This window comes from Hoplias malabaricus, chromosome 4 (assembly GCF_029633855.1).
Source record: "Hoplias malabaricus isolate fHopMal1 chromosome 4, fHopMal1.hap1, whole genome shotgun sequence".
NCBI lineage: Eukaryota > Metazoa > Chordata > Actinopteri > Characiformes > Erythrinidae > Hoplias > Hoplias malabaricus.
The window spans coordinates 3,435,802-3,455,988 of NC_089803.1; the positions used below are offsets into that span (position 1 = coordinate 3,435,802).

A 20,187-nucleotide genomic window follows, 5' to 3' on the forward strand; every position below is an offset into this window, starting at 1 on the left:
TTGGTTTGTATATATCGGTTTGTGGGTATATATATTAGTTTGCTGGTATATATTGGTTTGTTGGTAAATATATTGGTTTGTGTATATCAGTTTGTTGGTATATATTGGTTTGTTGGTATATATATTGGTTTGTGTATATCGGTTTGTGGGTATATATATTGGTTTGTATATATCGGTTTGTGGGTATATATATTAGTTTGCTGGTATATATTGGTTTGTTGGTAAATATATTGGTTTGTGTATATCAGTTTGTTGGTATATATTGGTTTGTAGGTATATATATTGGTTTGTGTATATCGGTTTGTGGGTATATATATTGGTTTGCTGGTATATATGGTTTTGTGGGTATATTTATTGGTTTGTATATATATATATATATATATATATAGGTTTGTGGGTGTATAATTTGGTTTGGTTTGTATATATATATGGTATAGGTTTGTTGGTATATATTGGTTTGTTGGTATATACTTCATTTTGTCAAAGGTTTTGTTCCTAGCGACTGTTCTCCCACCCATAGATAAATGTATTCAACAGATTAATAAAATGTGTGCACGGTTTCTGTGGGGTACCACTAAGGAGGTGACAAAAAGAGAGGTCTTGTATAAATCGAAACAACTGGGAGGTTTAGACACAGTAGATGTGGGTTTAAAATTAAAAATAGCTTTTTGTAAAAATGTTGTAAAAGCCGTGAAAAGGAACGTAGCCTGGGTTTATGGAGATTTTATTGAAAAATGTAAGTAATTAAACCTTGATACATATGCCCACAAACCAATATATACCAACAAACCGATGTACACCAACCAATATATATACACCCACAAACCATTATATATACCAACAAACCGATATACACAAACCTATATATATATATATATAATGTATGTGCCATTAAACCAAATAGTTTCTCCATAACCCAATATATATGCACAACGTACATAAGAATTATTTCCTGAACTACTTCCCATAATATTGTACTGGGATGATTATTGACACTGACAATATGACACAAACAACCCCGAATACGAGCTTCCTCTGCTACACACACACACACAACCAGAGTGTGATCTTCTGATTCCTGAGAAAGCAGAAGTCCTCTTGCTCTGTGTATTTCAAAAGTTTCTGGACCATATGATCTGATTATCAAGTGAACAGATCAGAAGAAGAGCTGTGTTAAAAAAAGATAACAAAAGAAGTTATCATGGAGCCGAATTTGAGAAAAGAAAGTAGCACCAACATCATGATCTCAGAAATGCTGCCGTGACATGGCACAGAGAAACCAGAGGGGCCTCCATGGATCTGACTTCTTTCTCCAGCTCATCCCACAGATGCTGGACTGCACTGAGGTCTGGGAGTCTGGAGCGAGAGTTCCTCCCCTCCGTCCCCTTTCACCCCCACCACTGACCTGCACTGACCTGCATGTTCTGACCCGGTTCTATCAGAGCAGGGTTAACTCACCCAGTCACTCACACTACCCAGTCACATTCACGGTCACCCAATTATTCACACTCACCCACTCATGCTCACCCAGTCACACTCACACCCAGTCACACTCACACACCCCCAGTCACTCCTTGAGTTAATGACTCCCCTCCTCTCAGGGGGACACTGATGGAAGACTAGCTGTCAGAGGCTCCTGCTCACTGGCTTTGAGACCAGTTATTTATTTGACCTACAGTCACAGCATCTGCTCCACTCCGTACCTTCACATACAGTGGTATGTCTTCTTTGTCACCTCTTTTATCTAGGTCCTTCTCCCTCGATAATTTAGTTAAGTGGGGTGGTCCTGATTGTTCCAAACTTCTTCCACTTAAGAATTAAGGAGGCCATTGTGCTCTTGGGATCTTTCATTGCCTCCACACGGCCTTGTCGCTGAGCTCCACAGGCAGGTCTTTTCTCTTCATGCCCTGGGTTTTCCTCTGAAATGCGCTTTTAGCTGTGAGACCTTATATAGACAGGTGTGTGTCATTCCAAATCATGTCTAACCGACTGAAGAGACCACAGGTGAACTCCACTCAAGGTGTAGAATCATCTTACAGATGATCAAGTCAAATGGGAGGCCTCCAGAGCTAAACTGTGGGTGTGAATGCTGATGTCCAAATGAAGATTTACTTCTATCTTTGTAGTAATTTTGTTCGATTTTCAAAAGCTCTTTTCTATGGGCGAGTGTGTGCAGAATGATAGGGATTGTTTTATTTAAGGCCTCTACATAAACACAGGTGAAAAAAGTTAAAGGGTCTGAAGACTTTCCAAATGAATTATAGATAGAGACTCTGTCTACTCTACTAGGGGACTCTAGTAATGCAGTTATTGAGAGGGACAGAAAAAGAACAGACATCTGATTCAAACCAGTTTAATCCTGACACCGTGGCTTATTGGAAGTCTAAGGGAAAACTTAAATAGATTCTCTTTAATATCTTAAAAAGTACAACGTGTAAAAATAATCACATGAAGAAGAAGAATGGAAGTGATTTAAAGTGAGTGTGAAGGCCATGAACACAGGCTGTTTTATAAAACAGAAGAACTGGAAACACCTGAAACATAATTAGAGAAACATATGAGCAGGGCATGGGAAAAGAGCCAGAAGCGAAAGACACGAGAACACATGAAGAACAAACTCAAAAGAAAGAAAAACAAAGAGTCTGAGCATGAGGACAAGGTGAAACCAGAGAAGATCACAAAATACACAAATGTCCAGAGTCAGTATTTAGATGGTTAGCGTGAACTGGTTTGTTGGAGAAGGGGGAATAATAACATGTGCCAAGCAGTGAGCAGCAGAACCAGGTTTAAAGGTGTGTTATGGTGATTGGCAGTTTCTTCACAATTAAAGAAATACCCAGTCAGCACACTGCAGTTGTTGTGTTAGGATGTACATTATAAGGAACACCTCGAATTCTGCTGAAATTAGCCAATGTGTTTTTACATACTCTTATCATGCCTTATTCAGGAAACAGAGAAACATTTTAATTCCTTGTCACAATTCCACAGAATCGTCGTTTTGAGACATATACATCTTATTTTACTATTTGTTATTTTTCTTAAAACAATATATGTCTGAATTCACCTGGCTGCCTCTTATTTCAAGAACGTCTGAATAAAGTGAGGAAAGTAAAGTGTTTTGTGCTTTATTGTTTATTGTTAGATTATTCAGATCAGATCAGTCATTTTAAAGACGTGAACGTTTATAAATAATGCCTTTTTGACTCATGTAGGGATCTGTTTACTGTTCTAATAGCTTTCTTCTGTTGGATAAACCCCGGAATTCTGTTTTGTAAGTGTTTCACCAGATCTCCACAATGTGCGAGGGGAGAACAGTGGAGTGTTTATTATAAACTCTGCCTCTAGATGTTTAGTTTTATGGAATATTGAGATTATTTTCATTCACAACCCTCATAAATATCACCCTCATCCCATGAAGCGTTACTACAGGACTCCTGTGTTTTATTAAATCGTATCCAATATTTATAAATAACTCATTAATTTGTTACTTTTTATTTCATAATTGTATTACCTTATTCCGAATTATTCAGATTGTCTCCTCTTCCTGTGGCCTTTTTTAAATTCTACTATTCTACTATAGAATAAAGGCTGAATTGATGAAGGCTATTAAAAGCATGGATAGATCATGTTTGCCAGGGAAGTTGAAATTGTGGTGTCTGCAGTTTGGCTTACTGCCTCGTATTAGATGACCATTGACACTCTATGGCATTTCACTAAGGCTAGTGGCTTCGCTGGGAGAATCTAGAGAAGCGGAAAATTTCCTGGCAAGAATTTTGGGCGAAGGAGGCAAGTCATATTAAGTTTTTGCTTGGAGCAACTTATGATGTCCTTCCAACTCAGCAAAATCTTGAACAGTGGGTAGGTGAAGACCCTAGTTGTGGATTATGTACAGGGGTTGGCACGCTGAAGCATATTCTATCAGGTTGTAAAATTAGTTTGTCACAGGGTCAGTTTACATGGAAACATAATCAGGTGCTAAGGGTTTTAGCATGTTTGTTGGACAGCAAACGATTAGACGTAAATGCTTTGACAAGTGGTAGTAAAAATAAAGTAATTAGGTTTGTGTGTGAGGGGGAACATATCCAAGAGTGTGCACAGGCTATAAATATTGGTAGATTAGGTGAAGCAGGAGATTGGAAATTCTTGGGTTACATGGGTAAAAAATAGCAGGTCCCAGTGCACATTTTAACTACACTGAGGCCAGACATGATGGTCTAACCTGAAAGTGAAAGGATAGTTTATTTCATAGAGTTAACGGTTCCATTTGAGGATGCAGTAGACGAAGCATTCGAAAGGAAGAAGCTGAAGTATGTGGATTTGGTGGCTGAGGTGAGGGAACATGGGTGGCAGGCACATGTAAGACTGGTGGAGATAGGTGTTAGAGGATTTGTAGCCAAATAGGCCACATCCCTGCTTGAGCAGTTTGGCATCAGGGGCCAGACACTAAGGGCAGCTGTGAAGGAGTTATCAGAAAAAGTTTAAAGGTCCAGTCGGTTGTTGTGGATAAGGAGAGCATAGAGTAGTTGGGAAAATGCACTGTAGAGGTGCTGTTGTGGTGGTTGGTGATGTCACGTGTAAAGTTCACGTGGAACTGGTGGCACTGAGCATGCATTAACGGTGCCAGTGGGGCTAAGTACAGCCTTAGTCCCCAGGGAGGCCAGTGTGGATTTACTGTTGTTGATGTTTAAGGGTGAGGTAGGACTGTAAAGCTGGCTTGGAAGTGGGTGGGTCTGGGACACCAGACTTCATTGTTAAGTCTTCTGGAGGTGTTGTGGGCTTAATTCAGCAAAACACTGATGAGGGGAGGTGCCACCCTGATGGCCCCTGTGAAGAGCTTGTGATACAGTGGGTGGTTTGTGTACTCATGAGCTGGGCTCAATGAGTATTGGTAGATGTTAAGGGTCGCTGGTTGCTGATCGGATCATAAACGGCTACAGCAACTTTAGGGTGTAGCTTTAGGATTGGAACAATGGAAATTGTGTTGCTGCAGGTAGGAAGAGAGTTGGGTGGGCCCTATGTGAAGCTCTAATGGATTGGCATAGGATACTTAACATCTTATCCTGTGTATGATTATAATTAAAAAAAATTACTATGGATCACTCTCCATGATCCTGGAGTGTTACTCCTACACTGCTCCAGTACTGTGACATAATATTCCTTCTTAGTAACACTTATAGAAACATTTATAGAATTCCATGTTTTTCAGGCCTTTATATGCAGTGGTTAAAAATGTTACTATAATGTTAAATTTAATGCAGTTGTGTGCTCGTGGCTATAATTTTTTTGACTAATCAAACACAAATGGCTGGAGCTAAGCTGATGAATATGATTAGGAGGGCAACCAACAAAAGCTATGTCCTAAAATCTAGGGTGGAGGCTACAAAAGCTTTGATCACATACTATTCATTTTAAAGGAACCTACACAGCACACCGTGTCACAGCTTCCAACCAGCATACAATTCAACACAGCAAAGGGAAAAATCTTAGAGTTCTCACACTATCCAGAGGACACAAAAGTTCAGCAAAGTAATCTGGGGCATTGCTGTGTAAAGCCTGGTAAGTTAACACCACTATTTTAAAATCTAGTCTGTGTTTCAGAGGCCTTCAAAGTAGAGAGGCCATCACTGGTGTAAAAATCTCCCTATGTATCGTCCTAATGAAAAGAAGGGCTGCTGTGATTTAGACAAGCTGCAGACAAGCCACACCCTTTCCGACTCAGGTGAACAGGTCTTTACAGTCGTCCAACCAGGAGATGACAAAGGCATTAATGAGTTTTTCAATGTACGAAAGGGACAGAAAATTTTAACTTATGTTTGTAAGTTGAAGAAAACAGGACTGGAAAAGTTTCTTGGTGTGTGCATTAAATTAAGGTGAGGGTCAAAGGTCACACCCAAATTTCTCACAAAGGGCGTAGCCTTCAAATCTTCACAATCAAAGGCTAACTGCACCCATTTGGATGCACAATAGGACTTCTGTCTTGTCCTTGTTCATCCAGATTGACATCCATATTTTGATCACTTTCACACAACTGGCCAAACTGAGCAGTCTACCAGTGTCTTCATGGTTTACAGCAAGATAGATCTGAGGGTCTCCTGCATAAAAATGAAAGGAAATATTAAAACTATGAATAAAATTGCCCAAAGGAGGCACATACATAGAAAATAAAACTGGACCTAAAATGGATCCTTTAGGCACCCCACTGGTAAAACTATATATATAGAGTTATATATACTATTAAATATTTTAATAGTAAAATATTTTTCACTCTGCACATTCAGGCAGCAGTCAAACAGAAAAAAGGTCACACACAAAAAATGCTTGAAGGAATGAGTAAACATTTAAGATTAAGAGAAACGGGTAAATCTGAGTGTTTAGGGAGGAAAAACAAACCACAAGCAAAATAAAACATTGTGGTAGCACTGAGTGGAGGTGCTCATAGGGGAGCTCCCAGCATGCTCTGGAGCCACCCCTTTTGTTTAAGGGGTTATTTTAGGAAGATTAAAGTTGTAGTTTTGGAGGGGTTGTGTGTTGTTTGTTGTGTGTGTGTCATTTTTGTGTGCGTGTGTGTGTGTGATTGTCTGTCTGTCTGTGGTGTTGTGTGGGGTTCACCATTCCAAAGAAGGAGGTTTTGGATGTGTGGTGTGCCTGCATCTTGCTACACAGCAAGTACAGATTGCATCTTGTCCCTTATAAGGGTGCTAAGTAAAGGTCCCTTGAAAAGTTATTACACTGGGCCTCACCATCTCACCACCTCAACTCACAGATCTTGTGCCCACTGTTTGGGGTCCTGAGTTCACTGAGGGGTACAGACTCCCCTGTGTGTGATTCAGTACTGAGTTAGTAACACCAGTTTCCATGGTGGTCTCATGTATGACAGTGGGGTCTATAAGAGCTAAGTAGGTATTTCTCAACATCCACTGATGAAGCTGAGACTTTGTTTTACTACAGAACTTTGTTTTACTTCTTTTTTAGATTTTAAAATTTCACAAACGTCCGGGATTTTTTTCTTCTAGAACTTACATAGAAATTGGAGAAGCATTTTGTTCACAAACTAGTCCCACCCTCCCCTAACTCCTTTGGTTCACTTGAGTGAGAAGGGGGAGTGGTGAAGTAGCCTAAAATCTTCTGATTGGACGGTCTGACTGTAGAGCTACAGTTATTGGTTGATAACCTTCTCTGCAAACATTTAATTTGTCAGCCTGCACGTCAGTAGTCGTCCACCCCCCCCCCTCAGACGGTAAAGTAAAGGCCCCTTGAAAAGTTGTTACACTGGGCCTCACCACCTCAACCCTCAAAATATAGCCCTCGCTCTTAATGTATGACAACAGAAACGTTAAAGCCTAGTGGCAACTTGACTACAGAGTTGATAAGGAGATGGATATTTTCAACAATTTTGCTGTGCTAGAGTAGGGCAATAAATTACAGTGTTTAAAGTCTTTAAAACAAGCAAAGTAGTTTAACAGTCAGTGACATGATTGGGTTTAAAAACTGAAAACAACTGGGGCTTTATGACACAAAAACAGTGTAACGGAGGCTTGAATTCTGGAGCAGTTGAAATCCTGTAACCAGCAAGAATCAGAAAACAGTTCACTTTCAGGACTACAGCGGCTGGTCTCCTCAGTTCCCAAACTCTGACAGAGTGCTGTTAAAGAGGAGGTGATAAATGCAGTGGACAACACAACCATGTCCCAACTGTTTTGGAACCTGTCATTACTACTTTACAACACTGGCATTAAGTTTAAACAGGCAAATATTTTTCAAAACACTTTGTGAATGTCCACATTTATAATACTGTCTCTGTTCTGTTTTCAATTAAATATAAGGTTTAAATGATTTGCATATGATTGCAATTTTTTCATTTACATTTTTCACAACATAATGCTGTTTTATATTTATGTCATATCACATTTTCCTTTTGCCATATATCATAAACATCTCCACTGGGAGTGGCAAATTTCACAACTACTGACTGTGACTTACCCTCTTTTTGAAGGAGGTGGGGCATTAAGGTATAAAAGTACTTCAGTGCTGTTCAGTACTCTACACCTTGAAGAAGGTCTACACTCTGCAGGTAAGTTTCTCTCTATATTTTCTTTTTTACCTTTTAACTATTCTCACAAATTTTTTATAATTTAATTTTAGGACGATACACAACATCACACCCTCTGCCGTTACTCAAAATGTCTAACAGCAAGGGTAAGTACAGCAATACCGATCATTTATCGGACACACACTGGACAGTGAACCAAACATTCACCCAGTCACTCACACACTCACCCAATTATTCACACACTCACACCTGTGAACAATCCTTCCTAAATGACAAAATTATCAACTGATTAATTTATTAATGGGTTTATTTTTTGTGAAACTCACAGATCTTGTGCCCACTGTTTGGGGTCCTGAGTTCCTTGAGAGGCTCCTGCCCTCGTCTCAGCAGGTCTCTCTTCTCTTTCACCTCTCCTATCTGTGTTTGGGTAAATTCCCCAAGCTGGAGAGGATACTCAGGATGCGATGTGTGGAAACCCAGATGCTCTTTGGATCCTCTGAGGCTGTCCTGGTGAAGGTACCATACACTTTTCCATTTCCCCTGTGTGTGAATCCAAACAGGGTAATTTCCTACATTAAAGTAACACCAATTTCCATGGTAACTGGAAACTGCAGTGAGATTTCAGTATAGGTGAACAACAGCATACCTTCAGGTTGGTCTCATGTATGACAGTGGGGTCTATCAGAGCTAAGTAAGTATTTCTCAACACCCACTGATCAAGCTGAGACTTTGTTTCACTTCAGAACTATGGTGTATAAAGAACCCAAAATTGGACCCAATCAGCTTCCAGCAGGTATTTGATAGAATTTACAATGACCCATTGATGTTAGAGACAGTCACTTGGGGGGTGGGCATAGCGGAGGGTGCGGTCTGCAAGTCACTTCTGAAAAATGACTTCCCCGTACAGTTGTGTTCTCACTGACACCAAAACAAAACAACAACAGGAATATGAGACCAGACGTTGTTAATCTTGACACTCAAAATGATGGACGTCTATGGAAGCCTATCAGCACCAAAATTAGAATGAAGATATATTATGCAAAATGGCAATGTAATCCTAAATCTAAATTAAAAATATTCATTCATGCATGTAAGTTTGGGCTCAAAATGAAAACTCAAATTCAACAATATCTTTGGTTGAAACATAATTTCTATTAACCTGTGACATGTGATTATGTCAAAATGAACATGTTATTGAAATTAATCTGATATGCATTTGTACTCAGTGACAATGCATTTAAAGTTTAATTTTTAAACTCACCACCATGCAAGAAAATGGCCAAATTCATATGTTAGAGAGAAAACAGCACCCCTTTGCTTTTAATTTACATTATCATCCCCACTGTGCTCAGTCAGGGTCAAAATGGTTGTGAAAATGCAAACAGAGCAGATTGCATTTTCATTTCCATAGACTTTCACCTCAGTCAGCAAATCAGGGTGAGGCCAACGATACATTCAGGAGACAATGCTTTAAAATAATGAAGTCTGAGAAATCAGTTACTCAAACATTAGCAGAGAAGGTGAAGAAGGTAAAAAGCCACTTGTGATGCTTCATGTCTTTATACATGACTTCATGAAAAAGGTCGATTTTTGAACTCTGCCACCTAAGTTAAAGCCTTGTCTTGTGCCATTGGACCCACCCTGATGGAATGATTGACAGGTTGATTATGACAAGTTGAGTCTGTGGAAATTAATTTGCAGTCTGCTTGGTTTGTATTTACACACTTTGACCCAGACTGAGTGCAGTGGGGGTGATAATGTTACAGCAGAGAGGCAGTGGTGTCCTTGAAAAATACATTCCACACACTTGTCACTGAATGCAAATTCATATTAGGTGAAAAAACATTTTAAATATAATTTTAGCAAGGTTGTTGCATGGCCACATAGAAAATTAAAATAATTGTCTGTAACCCTTATCCAGTTCAGGGTCGTGGCGGGTCCGGAGCCTACCCGGAATCACTGGGCACAAGGCAAGAATACACCCTGGAGGGGGAGCCAGTCTTTTACAGGGCGACACACACTCACACATTCACTTACACCTATGGACATTTATAAGTCTCCAATCCACCTACCAACATGTGACTTTGGAGCTAGGAGGAAATTGGAGCACCCGGAAGAAACCCACACAGACACAGGGAGAACACACCACACTCCTCACAGACAGTCACCCGGAAGAAACCCACACAGACACAGGGAGAACACACCACACTCCTCACAGACAGTCACCCGGAGGAAACCCACACAGACACAGGGAGAACACACCACACTCCTCACAGACAGTCACCCGGAGGAAACCCACACAGACACAGGGAGAACACACCGCACTCCTCACAGACAGTCACCCAGAGGAAACCCACACAGACACAGGGGGAACACACCCCACTCCTCACAGACAGTCACCCAGAGGAAACCCACACAGACACAGGGAGAACACACCCCACTCCTCACAGACAGTCACCCGGAGGAAACCCACACAGACACAGGGAGAACACACCACACTCCTCACAGACAGTCACCCGGAGGAAACCCACACAGACACAGGGAGAACACACCGCACTCCTCACAGACAGTCACCCGGAGGAAACCCACACAGACACAGGGAGAACACACCACACTCCTCACAGACAGTCACCCGGAGGAAACCCACACAGACACAGGGAGAACACACCACACTCCTCACAGACAGTCACCCGGAGGAAACCCACACAGACACAGGGAGAACACACCACACTCCTCACAGACAGTCACCCGGAGGAAACCCACACAGACACAGGGAGAACACACCACACTCCTCACAGACAGTCACCCGGAGGAAACCGACACAGACACAGGGAGAACACACCACACTCCTCACAGACAGTCACCCGGAGGAAACCCACACAGACACAGGGAGAACACACCGCACTCCTCACAGACAGTCACCCGGAGGAAACCCACGCAGACACAGAGAGAACACACCACACTCCTCACAGACAGTCACCCGAGGAAACCCACGCAGACACAGGGAGAACACACCGCACTCCTCACAGACAGTCACCCGGAGGAAACCCACACAGACACAGGGAGAACACACCCCACTCCTCACAGACAGTCACCCGGAGGAAACCCACACAGACACAGGGAGAACACACCACACTCCTCACAGACAGTCACCCGGAGGAAACCCACACAGACACAGGGAGAACACACCGCACTCCTCACAGACAGTCACCCGGAGGAAACCCACACAGACACAGGGAGAACACACCACACTCCTCACAGACAGTCACCCGGAGGAAACCCACACAGACACAGGGAGAACACACCACACTCCTCACAGACAGTCACCCGGAGGAAACCCACACAGACACAGGGAGAACACACCACACTCCTCACAGACAGTCACCCGGAGGAAACCCACACAGACACAGGGAGAACACACCACACTCCTCACAGACAGTCACCCGGAGGAAACCGACACAGACACAGGGAGAACACACCACACTCCTCACAGACAGTCACCCGGAGGAAACCCACACAGACACAGGGAGAACACACCGCACTCCTCACAGACAGTCACCCGGAGGAAACCCACGCAGACACAGAGAGAACACACCGCACCCCTCACAGACAGTCACCCGGAGGAAACCCACACAGACACAGGGAGAACACACCACACTCCTCACAGACAGTCACCCGAGGAAACCCACGCAGACACAGGGAGAACACACCGCACTCCTCACAGACAGTCACCCGGAGGAAACCCACGCAGACACAGAGAGAACACACCACACTCCTCACAGACAGTCACCCGGAGGAAACCCACGCAGACACAGAGAGAACACACCACACTCCTCACAGACAGTCACCCGAGGAAACCCACGCAGACACAGGGAGAACACACCGCACTCCTCACAGACAGTCACCCGGAGGAAACCCACACAGACACAGGGAGAACACACCACACTCCTCACAGACAGTCACCCGGAGGAAACCCACACAGACACAGGGAGAACACATCACACTCCTCACAGACAGTCACCCGGAGGAAACCCACACAGACACAGGGAGAACACATCAAACTCCTCACAGACAGTCACCCGGAGGAAACCCACGCAGACACAGGGAGAACACATCAAGCTCCTCAGAGACAGTCACCCGGAGGAAACCCACACAGACACAGGGAGAACACACCACACTCCTCACAGACAGTCACCCGGAGGAAACCCACGCAGACACAAGGAGAACACATCAAACTCCTCACAGACAGTCACCCGGAGGAAACCCACACAGACACAGGGAGAACACACCACACTCCTCACAGACAGTCACCCGGAGGAAACCCACACAGACACAGGGAGAACACACCACACTCCTCACAGACAGTCACCCGGAGGAAACCCACGCAGACACAGAGAGAACACACCACACTCCTCACAGACAGTCACCCGAGGAAACCCACGCAGACACAGGGAGAACACACCGCACTCCTCACAGACAGTCACCCGGAGGAAACCCACACAGACACAGGGAGAACACACCACACTCCTCACAGACAGTCACCCGGAGGAAACCCACACAGACACAGGGAGAACACATCACACTCCTCACAGACAGTCACCCGGAGGAAACCCACACAGACACAGGGAGAACACATCAAACTCCTCACAGACAGTCACCCGGAGGAAACCCACGCAGACACAGGGAGAACACATCAAGCTCCTCAGAGACAGTCACCCGGAGGAAACCCACACAGACACAGGGAGAACACACCACACTCCTCACAGACAGTCACCCGGAGGAAACCCACGCAGACACAAGGAGAACACATCAAACTCCTCACAGACAGTCACCCGGAGGAAACCCACACAGACACAGGGAGAACACACCACACTCCTCACAGACAGTCACCCGGAGGAAACCCACACAGACACAGGGAGAACACACCACACTCCTCACAGACAGTCACCCGGAGGAAACCCACGCAGACACAAGGAGAACACATCAAACTCCTCACAGACAGTCACCCGGAGGAAACCCACGCAGACACAGGGAGAACACATCAAACTCCTTACAGACAGTCACCTGGAGGACACCCACACAGACACAGGGAGAACACACCACACTCCTCACAGACAGTCACCCGGAGGAAACCCACGCAGACACAGGGAGAACACATCAAACTCCTCACAGACAGTCACCCGGAGCGGGACTCAATCCCACAACCTCCAGGTCCCTGGAGCTGTGACAGAGACACTACCTGCTACTCCACCGTGCAGCCCCACATAGAAGATATTTATTAAAACAGGAAAAAAAAACTTTTCATTCCAATAAAGATAGTCATAAATCATTCAGCTCTCTTTCAAATTAATGTCAATAGAAGTGTATATTTAGAATTTGAATTTTGAGCACAAACCTGTACGAATGAATGGAACATTAAAAACTCAAACTTAGTTTGGCACTTTGCGTAATATATTTTCATTTTAATTCTGATACTGATAAGCTTCGATAGGCAACAATCTTTTAACAAAATTATAAAATACACAGTGGAAAATACTATTGTGACCCAAATTATGACTTACGTAGTAATAAGCAAGCAGTTATTTACCAGTTACTGCTTTAATAAGGATTTATTTAGGTCTTCCAAACTTAACTGATATAAATATTGCTTTTTTTAAAGTAAAAATTTGCTTTGCACTGGCAAAAATTCAAATAAGGGATTAATTTCATAATATGAGGCCTTATTTAAGTTTGTACAATTAGTTTTGAAATATTACTAATTGACTGAAGTGTCATTTACATATCTCATGGTCTTCTTTCTGTTGCAGTGCATGGGCACCAGCAACAACTTAGTCACCTCACTGTTTCCCATGCTGATCATTGCCATTGAAAAAGACAAACCCACAATGGCTGTAAAGTACCTAGAGAAAGCCCGTATGTGGATCACTGACATTGTTCGAGACGTGGATGTGATTGTGAAAAGGTAATACCAAATATCTCAAAAACTCAAATTCAACAATTCCATTTACATTTGCACTTTGGTAGACTTTTGATATTTAATTTATACTGAGATTTGAATGCTTTATGAGTAGCTTTGGTTGAAACATAATTTCTATTAACCTGTGACATGTGATTATGTCAAAATGAACATGTTATTGAAATTAATCTGATATGCATTTGTACTCAGTGACAATGCATTTAAAGTTTAATTTTTAAACTCACCACCATGCAAGAAAATGGCCAAATTCATATGTTAGAGAGAAAACAGCACCCCTTTGCTTTTAATTTACATTATCATCCCCACTGTGCTCAGTCAGGGTCAAAATGGTTGTGAAAATGCAAACAGAGCAGATTGCATTTTCATTTCCATAGACTTTCACCTCAGTCAGCAAATCAGGGTGAGGCCAACGATACATTCAGGAGACAATGCTTTAAAATAATGGAGTCTGAGAAATCAGTTACTCAAACATTAGCAGAGAAGGTGAAGAAGGTAAAAAGCCACTTGTGATGCTTCATGTCTTTATACATGACTTCATGAAAAAGGTCGATTTTTGAACTCTGCCACCTGAGTTAAAGCCTTGTCTTGATTCTGTAAAAGAATAGTTTGAAGGTTGTAAAGTGTTTGTGATACTCAGACTTGTTCAACAATATAACAGTGAGGACAGAACATTTTTATCTCAGCTTTAGTTCATTTCTTTACATTTCGTTCTCAATCTCTTTTTGTGTTTAAATACATTGTGTTTACATTAACCCACAAAATGGGAAATGTAAATTACTAAAATTAGAAGAGTCATTCAAGGCAGTGGTCTCCATTTATATATATTTTAATGAAGCTGCTAATAAAGTTCCCTAGTTGAATTGCCCCTCCATTTCAAGGCAAGGCAAGTTTATTTACAGATCACTTTTAATACACAACGGTGATTAAAAGTCCTTTACTAAACAGCAGTAAAAGAAAAGATAGTAATAACAGTTAATAACAAGTAATAAGCAGTAATAACAGGTATTAGGAAGTTAACTTGTCTGAATACATATCTATTGATCAGAAAATACTAGAGGAAACAGTCCAGCAGCTAAAATCATCTACAAGCATTTTAGATGTGTTGCCTACCAACTTTATAAAGGAAGTTTTCAGCTGCTTGTGTGAAAGCACAGCAAATACTGAATGTGTTGCTCCTTTCAGGGATCTTCCCTCATGTGCTAGACTAATCCTTTACACATTAGAAAAATCTATTAAAAAATTCCAGAAGAGAAATTATAGCTTACTAATAAAAATAACAGACACAATGTAGGCACTCACTAATAATTGTCACTACTTATTTCATTACAAAACATTTAGGTATGAAGCACTCAACAAAGATGTAGCTACGACAACAAGTGATGTCAACACAGAAAAGAAAGAGACAGAAGCTGCACAGAAGAAGCTTGCCCTGGAAAACCAGCCATTGAAAGATGCCGTAAATGAACTTAAAGAGAAGCTGAATAGCAAAACTGCAGAGATTGAAAACATCAAGAGGGAAATGGAGGCCATAAATACACGGCTTCAGGATGAAGTGAGAGAAATGTCATCCAGATCCATATTTGATGTGCTTTATATCTTTTTTATACGTCTGCCCTTCTTGGGTGATGCAATTAAATGGTTGTTGGGGGCTCCTGAAACCTCAGACGAACTCAGGAAACTTCAGAATGAAATGAGTAGACTGTATGAGTTAAAGAGGACAGAAAGACAGAAAGAGTGGGAACTGCAGGTTCAGCTGATTGACATGCGGATGATTCTGTTCAAAAAAGAATGTGACGAGGGTGAGTCTCTTTACACACAGACACATGTTGATATTAGTGATTTGCCACATTGTGCTGCATGTGTTACAAGTAACATGTAAATATAAAGGAAAAAGTTTAAGAACCATCCTTTAATGTCTAAGTTGTAACTGGTGAAGTGGTAGACTAAAGCCACAGCCACATATATCAGGATATTTTTTGTCTGTGTTTTGAAAACTCTGTTGTCAGTGGAGTCATCACAATTTTTCTAAAACTCTGTGATGTCACACAGCTTGTCTGTCTCTGTCTGAAACTCACACAGCCCTTTGCTCCCTCTACAGTGAACTACATCAGTCATAAACTATAGTGTACACACACAGCTCCTCACTCCCTCTACAGTGAACTACATTAGTCATAAACTACACTGTACACACACAGCTCCTCGCTCCCTCTACAGTGAACTACATCAGTCACAAACTACACTGTACACACACAGCTCCTCGCTCCCTCTACAGTGAACTACATCAGTCACAAACTACACTGTACACACACAGCTCCTGATATGTGTGGACAGGGCCTAAAGTAACCAGCATCCCTCCTTAGTAGATCTGTGGCCATAGTCTGGCAGACTGCTCCTTGCCATCACAGGGACACACACAGCTGCTCCTCAGACATAAGAAGACTCTGTGTTTAGCTTTGTTAGCATGTGTGTGCTAGAAGGCATATGAATGAATAAGTGTCACGGCTGAGCATTTCTGCTGTGATAGGGTTTCAAAACCCACACACCTTAGGATCCAGTCCCATCAACTTGTAGATGGGGCATTATCACTTACAGAGGCCGGACTAATGAAATTTATGAAGTTGTAGCATTCCAGCTCAGACAGTTTGAAGGAGTTAGAGGATGTTGTCTGAGAAATAATGTCTAAATCGATATCTCTGAACAGAGATTAGTTTAAAGAGTAAATTCAGGACTGAAGGGGGCTTTAAGGGCCATCAGTGGCTCAATCTGGTTTTCTCACTTAAGAATACAGTTATTATTGGATAATGGCTTAACCTAGATGTTTGAGTTTGCCCTTTGGCCTCTCCTTTTTCAAGCTGTACCTCTTTCCCACTCTTTTACCACAGACAACTGAGCTTTGGTTCAGCCTTGGCTTTAACACCCAGGGGTGGAGAGTTTGAATCAGCTTCCAGACATGTGTCCCTGAGAAATCATGTTTAAATGTACTCTTTATGAAGGGGTCAGTTTGAAACACCTTGGATTTTTTTTCCTAGATATCTTTCACACGTCTCAGTTTAAGTCTTATGAAAGCACCCTTTTCCCTGTTCTCAGATGGGGGCTCACTCACTTGCATTGGCCTCTCCTACTTGTGGACATATTGCACTTTTCCACGGCATTACGTACTCAACCTTTCCTGCTCCCCCATCAGTTAAATCAGGTCCTGGTTCTGGAAGCAGGTTCTTGTTTATTGGCTGTTCTCTCGTGGTTCAGAGCGAGTCGAGTAGGGACTAAACCGTGGCGTGTAAACCTTGCAGAGCGCTGATTGTCCAGAGAGAGTCGTCACTCTACGCCACACAACGCAGAGAAAGAATCCAGCGAACAAACAACAACAACAAGCCAATACACCATGAGTAAACGCCACTTAACGTTACCACCGCCGTTGTTGTGGTTTCCAAAGCTCGCTGTTCCCCTTAGAGATGGAGTTTGAGACAAAACCAGATACATTTATAGTGGAAAACCAACCAGGGAGTGGAGTAGACTAGGTACGATGTAGTGGAAAAATGCCTTTAATTTAATCCCAACCCAGACACAACCTCCATGTTACAGCCACTTCATCATTTAAGAATGGAATAGGAAAACTGTGTAAATACTGAGAACCACAGAACTAGAGGACTGTCAATGAGTGAATGCATGTTTATATTCTACTTTCTCAGATATCATCCCCAAGCCAACCTACCTTAAAAACGTCCAGATGTACCTGAGTAAAATTCAGAAAATCCTCAAGGAGCTCAAAGTGTTCTGGGAAAAAGTGAAGGAAGTGTTGGACTCCATCCAAGATAAAACCTTTGTAAATGATCATCTCATTGATGACCCTGAGCTTAAGGGGGAGTTTGTGAAGTCAATCCGTATGGCTTCTGAGGTAAGTCTTCAACTATTCCATGTCCTGCCGGTTTAGGGCTCAACAGCAGTTACACATTAGAGTTTAAAGGAGGATAAGATAAAGCTGCTCAATTGACATTTAGTCAGACTTAATTTCAATAGACAAGACAAATATAAGAACACTACATGAATCCAAACTTGCTAATAGATGGCAGATAGAAACAAGCACAGAGAGACAGTCAGGTCTAGTCTAATTTATGTGTATAGCGTATTTTTACAACTGGATGGTGTCACACAGCAGCTTTACAGAAATCCAGAATTAAAACAGGAACAGAATGAATAATCCCAGGTGAGCAGCCAAAGGCCACAGTGACAGGAAATACTCCCTCAGAGCAGGAGGAAGAAACTTCAGGAGGGGCAGAGAGAGAGAGAGATACTAAATAGATACTGCGCTGGTCTTCTCAAGGTTCCTTTTTCAGAGACTTAAATTATAAGAGTCCTGACTCTTTAGTATTTCCAGAGAAAATCAAAAAAGTGCCCCCTTTTGTCCCCCATTTTATCTCTATGTCCAGGTGAAAACATGTGGAACAATGGCAGTAACTAAGCAAAGAAGTTTTGGTTCTGAGATGTTCCCCCAGTCTCTGAGAGAGTTTATCTTGTCATCTTAGCCCTTTGTCAAATCTGTAATTCTGTAAAGCTACTTTCAACACCAGGAGTAAAAAGGAATATAAAACTGAAAGGACATTGAATTGCCACAATCCTGAACAGGATGAAGCAGTTACTAAAACTAAATGAATGAATGAGTTGAAGGGAATTCCTGTTTTATTTTGCAGTGAGGGAAGATGAATATCTGACTGGTGTAATTTGTTGTGTTTTACAGCAATGGGAAAAATTTGGTCAATCCTGTAACAAAGCTGTTAAAATATTCAAAACTCAGACCCAGGACGCATACGACTTCCTGGAGATCAATGTGGATTCCATGTCTGAAGAGGAGTGGCAGAGAGAATATGACAGGGTGAAAAAACAGCTTGAGAATATTCAACTCAGTGGCATTTCTACAAACAAAGCCATCACATACTGAGGATGCTAACGCTAATGCTAATTTTGTAACAAGGCAAAAAAAATATTCAAATTATATAGAATCTGATTAAGACAAACAAACCTAAAAGTGAAGTATTAATGCGCTCCGTTCCAGATCTCTAACACTGACTCCATCTGTAACTGGTCTAAACCCACACTCACACTGACTTTTGGACACAGTATTATCCCCAAGAACAGAACAAACCCATCACAGTTTTCTGCATCTTTTTCTTGATGGAGCTCAGAACGAATGCAGCGCCCAATAAACTCTTCACTTTTCACACTGCTTCAACTTTACGTGACTTTCTGAGAAATAAATTGAGAATGCGATTTTAATAAGACACACAGTCACCATAAAATGACAAAAGAGCAGAGAATGATTGATTATAGAATTACAATTATAAGTTACAAGAGTGCTTTTAAACTCATTCGTACAGCTATAATGACTTTAGTAATTAGGACTACAAGACATCTACATTCATTAAATTGTAGGGCTTTTCTCTTTGATTATCTGTTCAAGCATTATGTTTGTCATTAGCATAAACCTTAAATGTTAAAATAATCCATGTTTAACCGTCACCATCAAGTGTTCCTTAGTGACACTCATCTTTAAACTCACTGGATCCCAATAAAGCATTCAAAGGCACTTGGTTTGTCTAAGACTCCTGTTTTTTTTTTTCTTTGTCCCCTCGGTGTCCACTGAAGTCTGAATGTGGAGTTGTGGCTCACATCTGAGTCTCTTTGGTCCTGTTTACACTGAATTAGAGCTAATTATAGAAATAGCTTCATCATTCATTACTTTCATGAGTTGGATTGGTGATTGTGATTTAGAACCAGCAGCATTCCTCACTCATATTTATAAGGCATATTGCTATCAAAACCTCACAACAATGCTCCAGGATCTAGAGTACAGCCTTCCTGGAAGAGTAGGAACTGTTTCTGTAACTGTCTAGAGCCTTAAAAAGTTTGTGAACTTTGAAATTGGCTTGTCAAAGAGGAGGTGTTAAGCTGTTGCTATGACCTTAATGTTAGCCAATCTGTTATTGCTATGGCAATTGCTATGCTGTCCCAGGTGGTTGCTAAAGTGTTGCTAGGTTACTTTAGCGGGCTTCTAATAAGTTATCAAATGGAATTGCTAAGCTATTGCTAGGTTATTTTTTTTTTTTTTTTTTTTTTGATTAACTTATTTATTTATCCCAGGTGGTTACTAGGCAGTTGATATGGT

The 20,187-nt window shown here is 41.8% G+C and overlaps 1 protein-coding gene across 1 annotated transcript; it reads left to right on the top strand.

Moving 5' to 3' along the window:
* Positions 1 to 8,061: 8,061 nt before the first annotated feature.
* LOC136694093 (uncharacterized) lies at positions 8,062 to 16,917 on the top strand. Its single transcript, XM_066667462.1, has 6 exons — positions 8,062 to 8,071; positions 8,143 to 8,196; positions 8,379 to 8,566; positions 13,858 to 14,012; positions 15,366 to 15,826; positions 16,910 to 16,917. The coding sequence occupies exons 2-6, from the start codon at positions 8,181 to 8,183 to the stop codon at positions 16,915 to 16,917; spliced, it is 828 nt and encodes a 275-aa protein (XP_066523559.1). The 5' UTR covers positions 8,062 to 8,071; positions 8,143 to 8,180.
* Positions 16,918 to 20,187: the final 3,270 nt, after the last annotated feature.